At 43.1% G+C, this 14836-nt stretch overlaps 1 protein-coding gene across 1 annotated transcript in view; it reads right to left on the bottom strand.

Annotated features, from left to right (window-relative positions):
• NAF1 (nuclear assembly factor 1 ribonucleoprotein) overlaps nucleotides 1-14515 on the bottom strand; it is a 58169-nt gene extending 43654 nt beyond the window's left edge. Inside the window, 2 exon segments of the mRNA XM_074993108.1 lie at nucleotides 8593-8731; nucleotides 14277-14515. Of these exon segments, the coding sequence (XP_074849209.1) occupies nucleotides 8593-8731; nucleotides 14277-14488 (351 nt within the window). The 5' untranslated portion in view covers nucleotides 14489-14515.
• Nucleotides 14516-14836: the final 321 nt, after the last annotated feature.

Below are 14836 nucleotides of genomic sequence, written 5' to 3'. Positions count from 1 at the left end.
CGCATGCTAATGAAGCACTGAATATGCATTTCAGTGCTTCATTAGTAAACTTTGAAATGGCCACCTGTGTGGCCATTTCGAAGTTTGGGGCTAGTGTAGACAGCCACAGAGTGATTGCCACTTGCTTGTGAACAGTTAAAGCTGGCCTCATCAGGGTAGGAGCCAACAAATCAAAGTTCCATAAAAGTGGACTTGCACATGTGAAAGTTCTGCACCCACTGCTGGTAATCCCAGGACTCCAAAATGACATGGTCCCACCAGTGTGTGCTAGTTTCATGAGTCCAAAACTGCCACTCCACTCTCAGCAATGTATCCAGGTCAGCCAGCATTTTGAAGTTCTTCCACCACAATTCCATGATTTCCTCTTCAAAATCTTCACCATCACCCTCAACCATCTCAGCTCACTCCCACTGTCGTCAAAAGAAAAAGTGTGCAACATTCCAGGAAGCAGCCATAACAGTCTGTAGATGCTAGCATTGAGTCAGAGAAAATGGTACACTCTCTTGTTCGTTTTTGTGCAGTTAGTGGGTGTTCTGAATATTGAGAGAGGGCTTTGCATTCCAGGATAGTGACAAACACTCATAAACAACTGTGGCAATTTTTTTTAAATCCCCACAGCTCAGTGGTACAAAACCCCAGAATACTACAGGTCTAAGGCACTTGGATAGGTACCCACAATGCACTGCCCACACAGTTGAACACAGATAAGGCAATGGAGACACGGTAAATCGACATGGAGAACTGACACGGCAGGTCAAATTTCTGAAAGGTTTGTGGACAATTTGAGCTGATAAGACCAAAGTTAAAAATTGAATTTATTAAAAAAGTCAATGTCACTTCATCATGTAAACCCAGCCTGAGTTAAGGAATCTAGTCTGTTGCCTCCACACCCAGAGAGGCCACCAAAGACTCAGGTTTTCGCCCTCTCTTCTCCTCCTGCTGACCAATGCTGAGTATGGCTAAATCAGACTCCAGCTTACCCCAAAGTAAAGGGGACGGACTGAACTGCAATAAGCCAGTGAGGGAAGCAATTAGACTGGGAGTTGACAATTTTCCAGGACAGGGAGAGAACATACTCGGTCTTCCACCACCCAGAAGCACAGTCCTGCTGCAGGGAAATATGGGCCTCACCACAATAGTACCAACCAGTGCATGTAATATATGTAAAGTTACAAATATACTGAAGCCTGCAGATGTGACTGTATCATGTATTGCCTTCCTGGTGTCTACTAATATAAAAATTCTGTACAAATGGGGAATCCTTATTATATTTAACTTTAGAATGTTAAAAAACTCTCAGAACAGGAGACCTAATTATGTTGGATGAGGCATCAGACTGCTACTAACACCATATCAGTAGCAACATATGTGGACAGACATACACAGTAGAGTCTTGATATAAAACTAGCTTGAGAAATAGCAGTGAAACAATAGCAACCCAGGCAGCTGCCCCTGAATTACATACCCGAGGGTCCTGGGTGGGCAGAGCAGTAAACAGTTGGCAATCACGTCTCCTGAATGCAACATTAGCATATCCCAAGATTTACTGTATGTAACAGATATTGAAAACCCACCATAACACAGCAATCACCCCCATGCGCCAAGCTTAATTTTTCTTCTCTGAAACCATTAGCACATGAAATTTAAATACTCAGAATTGTATTACGTTAATTATTGCACAGATTAGACCTCTATCGTCTGGACTTCCCTTATCCAGCAACATCTGTGATCCAGCATTCACACAGGTGCTTCTGGCTGGAGTGCTCGTGGGAGGCAAAAGCCAGGGGCCCATGCTCAGCTACTCCTCCCAGCCCTCCCAGAGCTCTGCAAATAGCTAATTTAAAATGGTCAAGTTCAGGAAGGGAAAAGCAGGAACAGGACACTGGGGGAAGGAAAGGGGTGGCTGTGGAGCTGTGCAGCTGAGGCCCAACAACACAGTCCTACAGCTGGTGGCAGGGGACATGAGTGCAGTCTGGTGCTTGCTGGGCTTGTTGTGCTCCTGGCACCTGTCCTAGAGGTTCAGCAACCATCTTGCCTCTTCCCCCAAGCCTCTCCTGCTCCCAATTACTGCTTGATCAATGCCGGCCCCTTTGTTGTGCCAGAGAGCAGAGACTCACCGCCCATGACAGCAAAGGAGCCAGCATTGATCTTCCCTGGTCCAGCAAATTCCATGGTTTGGGATGGTCAGGTTCCAAGGATTCCAGAACAGGGAGATACAACCTGCTTTGCACTGACACTGTCAGGAAGACGCCATGTACAACTTCCTTATATTCCTGTAAATTTGCTACAGCCCATGTGGTATTAAGATAATTGACATGTTTGTTCACTCATTCTTGAATCCAGTGTATGCTGGATCCTTTTGGGTAGAGTTCATAAACACTCAGACCTCAAATTATTAGCTTCAATTTTGTTATTTTTTCCTTTCTACAAACTCCACAGTATTAAAAGCCAAATAATAGTGAAGATTACTTTATCCAGTGTCCTAGGATTGGACTTTGTACACTAAGATAAACAACTCTGAAAACATACTTCCCCAGTCCAGCACAATCCATGTTAGGCCTAAATCTACAATTCTGTGCCTCATTTCAGACATACTATTGGAATAAATATGCAACTGAATTGCAGAGGAATAGTTTAAGGGGTTTTGTATGACTGTGCTTCCCTTGCATCAACCTCATTAAAGGTGTTGGTAGCAGTCTAATGCTTCATCCAATACAATTAGGTCTCCTGTTCTGAGATAAAGTTTAACATTCTAAAGTTAAATACAATAAGGATTCCCCATTTATACAGAATTTGTATAGTAGTAGAGACCATCCTTTAAGGAAAGCTTAAACTACACACAATTTTTTTCAATGATAATACAGCAATGCAAATGCTTACTCTATAGACTCACATAAAACATGCAGGGTGCTGGTTCAGCATATGCACAAAAAACAAAGAAACCAAAACAAAACAAAAAGTGGGGGCAAGGGGTATGCAGAAAGCTTTACCCTTTTAATTATAGCAAAGAATATCAACATTTGGAACCAAAACACAGCAGCACAACATTTTAACAACAGCCTCCCTCCACACACAGAACATCAAATTAGCCAAATTAATTTGGAAAAAGAAGTTGTTCATGATTGTCCTTAGACAGGACAGGAACAGATAATTAGCCAGATAGTTACATATTAAAGTAGTGAATCTTTGTATTAGTGTCTCAGATCCTTAAATAGCTAAAAATATATTAGCTTAATATATTCCTCAATAGGTTCTTGGAGTCAGCATTTACACAAGCCCTCCTCAGTCTTGGCAACAGTTTGGCACTTCAGGAGTCCATCCTCAACTGTTGGCCACTGAGGAGTTTTCTAGGCCTCAGTTCTCCTATCTACCCCTCCAACACACAAACATCATGAGACATTTCAGTTGGATAGTAAACTCCTTGGCGCAAGGATCAGCTGAAGGTTACTCTGCTGCACCCAGAGCTTTCATGATGGATCCTGCATGTACCTACTCCTGGGAAAGTAAAATACTTCACAATGTGCATCTGAGGAAGTGGGTATTTGCCCAAGAAAGCTTACACTCCAATAAGTCCATTTGTCTTTAAGGTGCCACAGGGCTTCTCCTTGTTTCAGAGGATATAGACTAACACACCCCTCTGATACCCTTCATAACAGCATCTGTTAGAGTGCTCTTATGCCCCCTTCAATCCCCGCCCTCCTTTTTTTTGGCAGGGTGGGGTGGCAAATTAAGGAGAACAGTGCTCCCACTACCGGAATTCCTTCCATTGCTTCCTCAGGCCCAAGACCGTAGTAAGGACTCCAAGAAAGAGGAAGATGAGCAAGAATGTGTGAAGAATTTCAGGTACAGGTAACCATCATCTGTTTCAAGTACGTACTCTCTTCGCATCCCCAACACATGACAGTTTGGAATGAAATACTGTCATCTGGAAAGGGGGCGGGGGGACGGACAAACAGTGACTGAGATAACACTCAGGTATTTGACCTGCATGGTAGGTCTATTGCCCAGTGTTTAGCAAAAATGCATAGGGCACTCCACGTAGCATTCTGTAGTGCCAAAGATGGCACTGTATAGTATTTATAGAGCTGCTATCTAGCTCCTAAGGGACCCTAACATGCAACATAGTGCATAGCATTTATAAAATAATTTTCTACCCTTTACTATTTCACGCATAAGACAGAGAAATGACAACTAAGTCTTCAGTACTACTGAAGTAGAAAACGAAAGCCTTTTCAGTAGGTCGTGTATGGAGTTTTGCTTTGCCAGAATAATCATGGGTCTACAAAACACCATTAGATTAAATGATTGCTTGAAATGGGCCACCAATGGCTGTTAACCAAGACAAAAATCGGGTGTCCCTAAACTTGTAACTTCTAGAAGTTGGGGGACTAGGTGAAGGAGGATGAATTGCTCAATAAATTGACCCAGTCACTGCCATATTAAAAAGTCTTCACAAGCTACAGGCATACATAAAACAGGTGCCTACTGTACATCCTTCATGTCAAATGGCAAGACTGTTACAAATGAGGAGCTTTGGAATAGAACAGGACAAGAACCACTTCACGCTCAAATCAAGAGAAAAAAGTGCAGCTGGTTAGGCCACACTTTCAGAAAATCATCGTCCAGCACAGTCTGTTAAGCTCTCTAATGGTACTTGCAAGGCACACACCAAAGAAGAAGACCTCAGACCACAAAGATCTGAGACTGAAGGACAACTAGGGTACTCCTGGAGACAGCTAGAAATTTTGTCCCAAGATAAAGTGGAAGAGAGCTGTAGATGACCTATGCTTCACTCAAGAGTACAAGGGTTTTAAATCAACTCAAATCATTCTTTTTGAAGCATCTGGCACACACAAGATACTGAGATAGAACATTGGCTATGCTGGGTCAGGCCATTCTCACATTCAGTAACCACACTGAATAAAAAAAACATAAGGTGGTGCAGACAAGCATGTCACTCTGCCTTTGGGGAAAAACAACAGGTGAGACCAGCCATCAAGGCTTGCAGATGCTTAAAAATCTACAAATACATTAGCTTAATATATTCAATAGAGGCATCTATCTGTGTGTGTTCTGGGAAGGACTAGTACTGGAAGTGGATCTGGAAGACCTGGATTCAACATCCAGTAAAAGCCAGGTTATCTGGAATTTGGATAACCGGCATGCTCAATCAACTGGCACCCTTTCTGTTCCTGGCTGCCCAGCCAGAGTGGTGGCTAGCTATGTGGCTGTGGCCAGGGGCTGGCTGCCTGTGTGCCTGGCAGTCTGGTCAGCACAGGCAGCAACAGGGCTGGTGAACCTGGGCTAGCAACCCCACTCCAATATCCAGCATATTATCCAGCATGCCCAGTTCCCCAGCAGTGACGGGTAATATAATTTCTACTGTACAAAAAGTATCATACTATGGCATTCAACTATTTTATAGTACTTTTAGTCTTACTTCATTATAATTAGATTACGGCTAATTATCCGTCCTCATGTTATTGGAAAGAAGCCAGTTTTGATTAGAATTTAGTTCCTACTTTTAAATAGGGAGCAAGCTACAGAAATGTTCAATCCATTTTTATCATTTATAAAACTCAAGACCAAAGAACAAAGTTTTAGAACAGTACCGAATTGTAAGCACACAACAAAAAAATAAAAATCCATAGCAATTCCTGTTACCCACCATGTCATTTTCATTAATATCTAATCAGAGGAATAGTCAGCATAATCTTGAAATTTTGGGGAGTTTGGGAAGAGTCAAGGTATTTGGGAGTACCAAAAACTTACTTTTTTCCAGTTCTGCTAAGCTCTACAGATATTAAAATAATTTGTAAGACTATCTTGCTAAATATATTCAAGATTTATGAGTCAACGAGAAAACCTGCATGAAGCATGTGATGGACCCCACTAATTATCCCAAAATTAGTGACAAATTATTACAGAACACCTTCCGATGGATGATGCAAATATGAATAGAAAAAAATAGCTACACACATATTTAGACTGAGTTGAGTGAACTTTAGTCTGTCCTACTTAATATATTGAAATAGCATATGCTTGTAATTTATAATGAATATTAACTGTAAGTCTTCTTTGTTTCTTTTAACAAGTCTATGACTAGCTCATTTGGAAGCACTCAAGTGAAAAAAAAAAAACCAATAAGATCAGCCATACTGGATCAGACCAGTGGTCCATCTAACCCAATATCCTGTTTTCCAACAAAGGCCAATGCCAGATTCTTCAGCGTGAATGGACTTAATAGGACAATTATTACATGATGCACTGAGCCACAGATTCTGGAGATCTGAGGCTTAGAGAGAGCCAGAGCATGGGCTGCATCCCCATCTCCTGACAGACATATCCTCTAAGAGCTTACCTAGGTTCTTAACATTCAGGTATAATTATTGCCTTCACAACATTCCCTTGCAATGAGTTTGACAGGTTCATTGTAAGCTGTATAAAGGTTTATTTTAAATTTATTGCCTATTAATTTTATTGGTGAATCCTGATTCTTCTGTTATGTGAAGGAGTATTTAAGCATTCCTTATTCATTTTCTCCCCACCATCATATGTATCTTACAGACCTCTATTTATCTGCCATAGCTATGTTTTCCAAAATTAAGTCTTTTTAAGCTCTTGTCATTTGAGAGCTGCTCCACTCCCTCAATCATTTTTTCTTGCCCTTCTCAATGCTTCTTCTAATTCTAAATGTACCCTTGTTAAGATGGGACTACCAGAACTGCACACAATATTCAAACTGCAGGAGTGCCATGAATTTATATAGTGGCATAATGGTATTCTCTGATTTGCTATCTATCTTTGTCCTAGAGGTTCTTCATACTCTTGTTTGCTCTTTAACTGCCACTGCACACCAAATGGATGTTTCTGGAGAACTTTCCACAATCACTCCAAGATTTCTGACTGGTTACAGGTAATTTAGACTACGTTTTACTTTGCATTTATCAATAACTGGATTTCATCTGCCATGTTCTTGCCAAAGTCACCCACTTTTGTGAGATCTCTAACTCTCCAGTCAGCTTTGGACTTCACTAGTTGGAGTAAACTGGTATGGTTCACTAACACAGACCTCACTGCTTACCCCTTTTTCCAGGCTGTTTCTGAATATGTTGAACATCACATACCTGTACAGATCCCAGGGGGACCCACTACCTTAGTCCTGTCCATTCTGAAGTTAATTTGTTACTATCCTTTGTTTCATATGTTTAATCCATCAGAGGACCTTACCTCGTATCCTATGACTGCTTATTTTGCTTGAAAACCTTTGTCAAAGGCATTCTGAAAGTCCACATACATCAAATCCACTGGATCAACCATCAGCCACGTTTGCTGGCCCCTCTCCCCTCAAGAATCGTAATAGACCGGGAAAGACTTTCGTAAAGTTAAGTCATGTCTTGCCAATGTATTCTGTTCATCTGTGTGCCTGATATTTTATTTACTACAAATTTTATTTACTATAGTTTCAAACAATTTGATCAGTATTAAAATTAGGCTTACTGGCCTGTAATAACCAGACTTGCCTCTGGAGCACTTTTTTAAAAAAGAAGTCTGCATTACATTATCTATCCTCCAGTCAACTGCTAAAGGGCATTATTTAAATGAATAGTTTCATAGAACAGATAGTAACTCTGCAGCTTCATATCAGTTTCTTCAAAGCTCTTGGGTGAATACCATCTGGTTGTAGTGACTTGTTACTGTTTATCAATGAAGTTCCAAAACCACCTCTCCTGAAACCTCCTTAGATTTGTCAACAACGAAGAATGGTTCCAGTGTGACAATCTCTCTCACCTCCTCTATTGTGAAGACCAATATGAAAAATTAATATAGCTGCTTTTCCTTCCCTCAATGCTCATTTAGCATTTCATTTTTTTAGTGGCCCCACTGATTGTTTGGCAGGCTTCCTGATTTTTCTGTACTGGAGGGGAAAAAAAAAAAAAAAAAAACCACTATGCTGTTAGTGTTTCTGATGGTAGTTCTTTGAATTCTTTTTTTGACTTGCCCGAGTTTATGTTCCTTCCTCTTTCCTCAGTGGAATTTCACTTCCAATTTTTAAAAAAAAGATGTCTTTTTAACTCCAACCTCCCTTTTTACTCTTTAGACATGGCAGCATTCTTCTAGTCCTCTCACTTCTTTAAATTATTTAGGGTATACCTATAGTCTGATCCTCTATTATAGATTAGAGAAAAAAAAAGCAGCTTCCATGACATTTGCAAGCATTTCACTCATGACCCTTGTTTTCAGTTTCCATTAACTTGCCCTCCTCATTTTTGTGCAAATCCTATTTCTGAAGTTGAATGCTACTATGACGGGTTTCTTTGAGGAGTATTTTCCCCTACCACCAGAAGGTTGAAAGGGCTGCTTTGCTGAGAGGTTCAGCTACAGTCCCTTCTTGGGCCAGATCCTGTGAGGCACTAAGAACTATATCTTAAATAATCAACTCTGGTACTTCTCAGCAAACAAAAGCCATAAACCAACAGATCATTTATTTTTTAAAAAGTAATTTCACAAACGCTGTGAATATATCAAGTTTAAATATGTTTAATAAGATAACAGGAAAAGTTGGAAAGATGGTTTTCATAATATATTTACCTCAAGAGGCAATTTATCTTTTGTTTTCAGATGGTGTGATGTGTTATCCTTTCCATTTTGCTGACCATCACTTTCAGCAGATTCAGTTGAAAGAGAACTTGAAGAACAGACAGAAGATGAACTATCAGAATCTGTGTCACTGCATAAAAGAGAAACAGGAATAATAAACACTTTGTAAGAAAAATCCTGTGTTACTCTAAAATAAGAGACATGAGAATTATATGTGAATCTATTATCCTTGGATAACTCAACGGCACAACACAAGAGTAAGCCAATTTCTAGCAATGGAACAAAAACTATTTTCCTTAGTTTGAAATTTACTGGGGATATGAGTTTTTACATAGTCGTTACTGGGGCCCCATTTTACTAGGCTTACACTGTTGTAAATATAAAAATATACTGTAAATATAGTTACTATCTTTTGCTAGAGCAAAAGAAAGTAATTATAAAACAAGTTTAAGTACATGCAAAATGTGTTCACTGCTATACAACCTGAACATATGATAAACCTCAACTTATTAAACTGTCTGCTACAGCAAATGCAGCCGTCATTGCTGTACAACTAACAAAAAATATTAACATGAAGTCTAATCCAATCAAGCAAATATTTGCTCCAAAAGATACATTTTACACCATGTTCTGAAGGGAAGTAATTCCCAGCTCTTACAGAGAAGGAACAAGTTTCACAGTCAACCACCCCCTGAAAATGCTCTCTTTATACCAAAGAAACAAAACAGCCGAAATGTATCATTTTGTTAGTCTTAAAAGTGCTATGTTCGGTGATGAGCTTTCATGGGACGGACCCACTTCATCAAATCAATCTCATTTCCAATACAGACTGACATTTATAAGTATAGAGAACCAAAACAATAATTGCAATAAAAACTGACAAATCAAATAGGACTGAAGGAGGGCAATGGCGACAGGGGCTGTTAATTGTCCTGCCTGAGATTATTACGAATATCAAAGGAAAGGAAGCAGTCCTTGTAATAGCAACAAAGGGTCCTGTGGTGCCTTGAGCATGAGCTTTTGTGAGCACAGACTCACCTCATCAGATGTATCTGATGAAGTGAGTCTGTGCTCACAAAAGCTCATGCTCAAAACTTTTCTGTTGGTCTGTAAGGCGCCACAGGACCGTTCATTGCTGTTACAGATCCAGACTAACATGGCTACCCCTCCGATACTAGTCCTTGTAATGTGTGAGGTAGTTGACGTCTCTGCTCATACCATCAGTTAACGTGTCAAATTTGAATATGAATGCCAATTCAAAAATTTCTCACAGTAATGTGTTTTTAAATTCTCTGTGCTCTAGGGAACAAAAATCTCAGATCATTAACAGAATGGCCCCTCCACTGAAGTGTTCACTGACCAGCTTACGTGTATTGAGTTTCTTGATGTCTCTTCTATGTCCATTTATTCATTGGCAAAGATTTTGCCCAGTCTGTCCAAAGTACATAGTGGCAGAGCAATATTGGCACATAATAGCATATGTAATGTGGCTGGAAGTGCATGAGATTGTGCCTTTGATCTTGTAACTAATGTGGTTAAGTCCAATGATGGTATCCCCAGAATAAACATGTGGGGAATGTTGGCAGCGGGGTTTGTTTCAAGTTCCAGCATTAGTATTACTGCTGTGTAGCCTGTAATTGCAGGACAGACTCTTAGATGCAGAGATCGTCTATAGGAAATGACAGGCCTGTCACCTAGGGCCTTCTGGAGTGTAGCATCATGATCTAGAACAGGTTGTAGTTTTTTACTAATGTGTTGCAGAAGTTTGAGCTGGGCCTATAGGTGATGACAAGTGGTGTTCTGTTATTAATCTTATGGGGCCTATCTTGAAGTAGTTGGTTTCTGGGTATTTGTCTGACTATCAATTTGTTTTTTTACTTCTCCTGGTAGGTAAGTTTTATTAATGCTTGTTAAAGGTCTTGAAGTTTTCAGTCTCCGTCAGTAGGATCAGAACAGATGAGATTGTATCTAACACAGCGGTTCCCAACCTTTTCCAGACTGGGACCGATTTTGACAATTCAGGAAGACTTGGTGACCCAAGGCAATTCAAAAAATGGCCAAGGGGGTGCAGGGGAGAAGAGGGAAGGGAAGACAGTGCGATAACTAGATAATTTTGCTCCTGAGGCAAGAATATAAAATTGTGCCCCCCCATGCTTATATATTCATAAATTATTTCACAGAAAACAAGAAATACATTAATAAAATAACACTGCATTTACTATAGTCAGTCAGAACTTTGGTGGTGGAAAGACACTCATCCCCAAACTGCCCCCCCCCCGGCTTAAACCCAACAATCAAGGGCTAGGGGAGTCACACTCAGGCGGCACAGGGCTCAGGGAGTCACAGTGAGGGGCTAGGGGAGTCACACACAGGGACTAGGAATCACTCAGGGTCTGGAGGGGCTGGGGAGTCATTCACAGGTTGGGGGGAGCTGGGGAGGCACAGGGAGCCCCACAGCTGGAAGGTGGCTTGGGCTGGAACCATCAGCTGCCTGAGTGCAGGGGAACCCCAATCCCCACAGCTGGAAACTGGCTGGGGCCGGGGGGGGCGACCCCCATGGCTGAAAGCCAGCTGGGGCAGAGCCCTGGCCAGCTGTGGGAACCCCCAACCTCTGAGGTTGGAGGCTGGCTGAGGCAGAGCCCCAGCCAGCAGCACCAGCTGCAGAAATCCTACTGGGATCTGAGCGGACCCCCATCTCCTGCAAAGGTTGGAAGCCAGGGAACTGATCAGCTCTGCCCTCCCTTCCAACCTCAGACTCAGGCCCTCACCCTACCTGAGCTGGACCCTGATCCTCAGGTATGCAGTGTTCTGCCCTACAGCTGAAAGGGTTCTCAATGCAATTGATTGGCTTAACTGCCTGACAGCTGTTAATCCAATTAAGAAGTTCAGAACCACTTCAGGAGTGTGAATGGCTTAACAGCCACCTGTGGAGCTGCCCAGCCCACCTGGCCACCCTTTTGAAATGTAATCATTGTTTGGGTAATGACCATATGCTGGGACACCATGATTTAAAGTACTTGACTATAAATGATGGATCATGTGGTATGTGCTGGATGGAAGCTGGAGGCATGTAGGTAAGCATAGCAGTCCGTGGGTTTCCACTGAGGAACGGCGTCAATGCGGCCATCAGTGATTTGTACTGTGGTATCCAGGAAATGAATTTCTCATGTGGAAGAGGAGAGGCTGAGATTGATGGTAGGGTGCAGGATGTTAAAATCTCCGTGGAATTCTTCCAGGGAGTATTTACCATGAGTCCAAATGATAATCTATGTAGTGTAAGCAGAGGAGGGGTAACAGGGGATGAGCGCTAAGGAACCACACAGCTCTAAGTCAGCCATAAAAATGTTAGCATACTGTGGGGTCATGCAAGTGCCCACAGCAATGCCACTAATCTGGAGGTATAAATAGTCCCCAAATTGCAAATAAATGTGGGTGAGAACAAAGTTAGAGGTCAGACACCAGATTTGCTGTGGTAAGATCAGGGACGATATTCCTGATAGCTTGTAGTCCATCTTCATGGGAAATATTGGTGTAGAGAGCCTCTACATCCAGGGTGGCAATGACAGAATTAATCAGAAAGGTTTCCAGTCTTTTGTAATTTTCTTGGGAAGTCAGTGGTATCTTCAAGATACCTAGCAGTGCTGGTGGCTTAGGACTTGAGGAGAGAGTCTACATAGCTGGACAGTCCAGCAGTAAGGGTGCCAGTACCTGAAATGATAGGGTGTACTGGGTTTCCAGGTTTGTGGATTTTAAGCAGTAAATAGAATAATCCAGGTCGGGGCTCAGATGGTGTGTCTGAGTGAATTTGGTCTTCAGTAGAGGCAGGGAGTTCTAACTCATATAAACACAGAATGTCAAACACCATTAGGAAGGGGACAGATGAAGTCAGAAAATATAACACCTCCATATAGATCCATTATATGCCCACATCTTGAATACTGCATGAATATCTGGACATTCCATCTGAAAAAAGTTATAGTACAATTGGGAAAGACATAGCAGGGAGTTCTTTAAGTAGCTGGTGTAGTTTCTTTTGGTATTCTATAGTGGGATCTGAGGAAAGAGGTCTGCAATATGTGGTTTCGAATAGTTATCTAGCTGCCACCTGTTCATAGTCTGACTTATTCATGATGACAATAGCATCCCCTTTGTCCGCTGGCTTGATTATAAATGTCTGACTTATTTTTGAGACTCTGGACAGCATAGCATTCAGCACAGTGGAGATTGTAGTTCATCTGGTGTTTTTTATAATTAAGCCCTGATACAGTCGCATCTGCTCTGCTCTAATCCTACTGACAGACCGAAAAATACAAGACCTCTACCAAGCATTTATAAAACTTAAATTACCCACCAGAAGTTACCCAAAAAAAAAAAAAAAAAAAAAAAAACCACACACACACACAAACAACACACCACACACACAACCACGAAACAGACTGACAGGGCAAGATGAATACTCAGAAACCAGCTACTTCAAGATAGGCCCCAGATGATCAACAACAGAACACCAATAAGGATGGACTCTCCTAACCAAATAGAAAGGATAGAAATGTTACCCAGATTGTATCCATGTGTACATCTGACAGAACTGGAAGGGACCATGGGTGGTCCAGTCCACTGCCCCGCCCCTCTTGGCAGCACCAAGCAACATCCTTGACAGATTTATTTTTTAATCTATTTGTCACAGACACTGCAATGGCCTCATCAAGGATTGAGCTCACAACACTGGGTTTAGCAAGCCAATGCTCAAACCACTGAGCTTCTCCTCCCTCCTCTTGGTAAGTTAGGTGCAGCTCTGGAAGGATGAGGACCTCACCATAAAACACAAAAAGAAAAACATGTTTCTATCCTGATAGTAAATTTATACAGTACAAGGATTTGAGTCAGTCTAACCTGATCTTAGCCACAAACGGGGTAGAACAATAGCTCAGTGATTTGAGCCTTAGCCTGGTAAACCCAGGGCTATGAGTTCAATTCTTGAGGGGGCCCATGTGGGGGTGTAGGGCAAATAAGTCTTGATGTGGGGGCAGGGGGCTAAACTTGATGACTTTTTAAAGGTACCTTCCAGCTCTGTAAGATTAGTACAGTTCCATGCAAACTTGATAGAAGATTCCTCTTGTCAGTTGCACTCTGCTTCTGCTGGCACCTCTACCTCCAAAATAAGCATGGTCCCATCATACCTTGAAAAACACTTCTGCAAGCCTGGACTACTTAACTTTTACCATTCACTGTAACTAGCCCAGATTTGTTCACCACGAGCCACCAATACCAGTTCAGAAGAAACTAATACAGTGTTTGAGCACCCATCGTTAAGACTGCCCATTCCTCCAAGTATTGATAAGGATTCAGCTTTAAACATTTGGTACTAATAAGCTTGACAGTTAACATCTGGTCTTGACTTTTACCTTACCTGAATTTTCACATTTTGACCACATAACGCTCAGGTCGCCTCCTTCCACGGGGAAAGCAACACGTGGGAGGAGGTGGCGGACAAGGCACGTGAGCACGCCCAGCGCGCTGCTGGGGACAAAGGCGGGATAAGCTGCACAACGGAAATACACGCGAACGGGGCTAGAGTAGGACCGGACAGGGCGCTGCTTACTGGCCAGCGCGTCCTCAGCCGCACGCGGATAAAACCGACAAGACCCCCGCGAGCGGGGAGACGGGCTACGCACCTGTCCGAGTCGGCGCTGCTCTGCGCGGGCTGCTCCGCCTCCACGCTCCCAGCACCTGGGCCGGCTCCGGCCGCAGGCGGCGAAACCGAAACCGGGTCCTTCTCCTCGCTGCCCCCAGAGTCCTGCCCCGGCTGCGGCTCCCCCGCGCAGGGACCCCGTGGAGCCGGCTCCTTCTCAAACGTCAGCGTCTCCAACTGCGCGACCACCTCCATCCCGCCGCGCCGCGCCGCGCCACTTCCGGCTTCTCTAGGCCACGTGAGGGGGCGGGGACACGCCTCCTGGGGGGGGGGTCAGGGCAGTGCCAGCTCGCGCATGCGCATAGGGCCCGCAGGCCTTCCTGGTCACCCGGTCCGTTTGCGGTGCGCAGGTGCAAACAAGCAGCCTGGGAGAGCCTGAGTCGCGCCCGCCCCCATCTCACCCGTCCTTGTCCCGGCGCAGGGGCGTACAGCAGCGCCTGTCAGTCAGGAGGCGGGGCCAAGCAGCCTTGGGGCTGGGTCATGTCTCTCGCAGAGTTTTCCGGCCTGTTCGCCGGCTGCCGCGGGCTTCGGGGCACTCGACGC

The sequence above is a fragment of the Carettochelys insculpta genome, chromosome 4, assembly GCF_033958435.1.
Source record: "Carettochelys insculpta isolate YL-2023 chromosome 4, ASM3395843v1, whole genome shotgun sequence".
In the NCBI taxonomy this organism is placed as follows: domain Eukaryota; kingdom Metazoa; phylum Chordata; order Testudines; family Carettochelyidae; genus Carettochelys; species Carettochelys insculpta.
The sequence above is the reverse complement of the archived record's forward strand: the minus strand, read 5'-3'. Positions and strand labels throughout refer to the sequence as shown.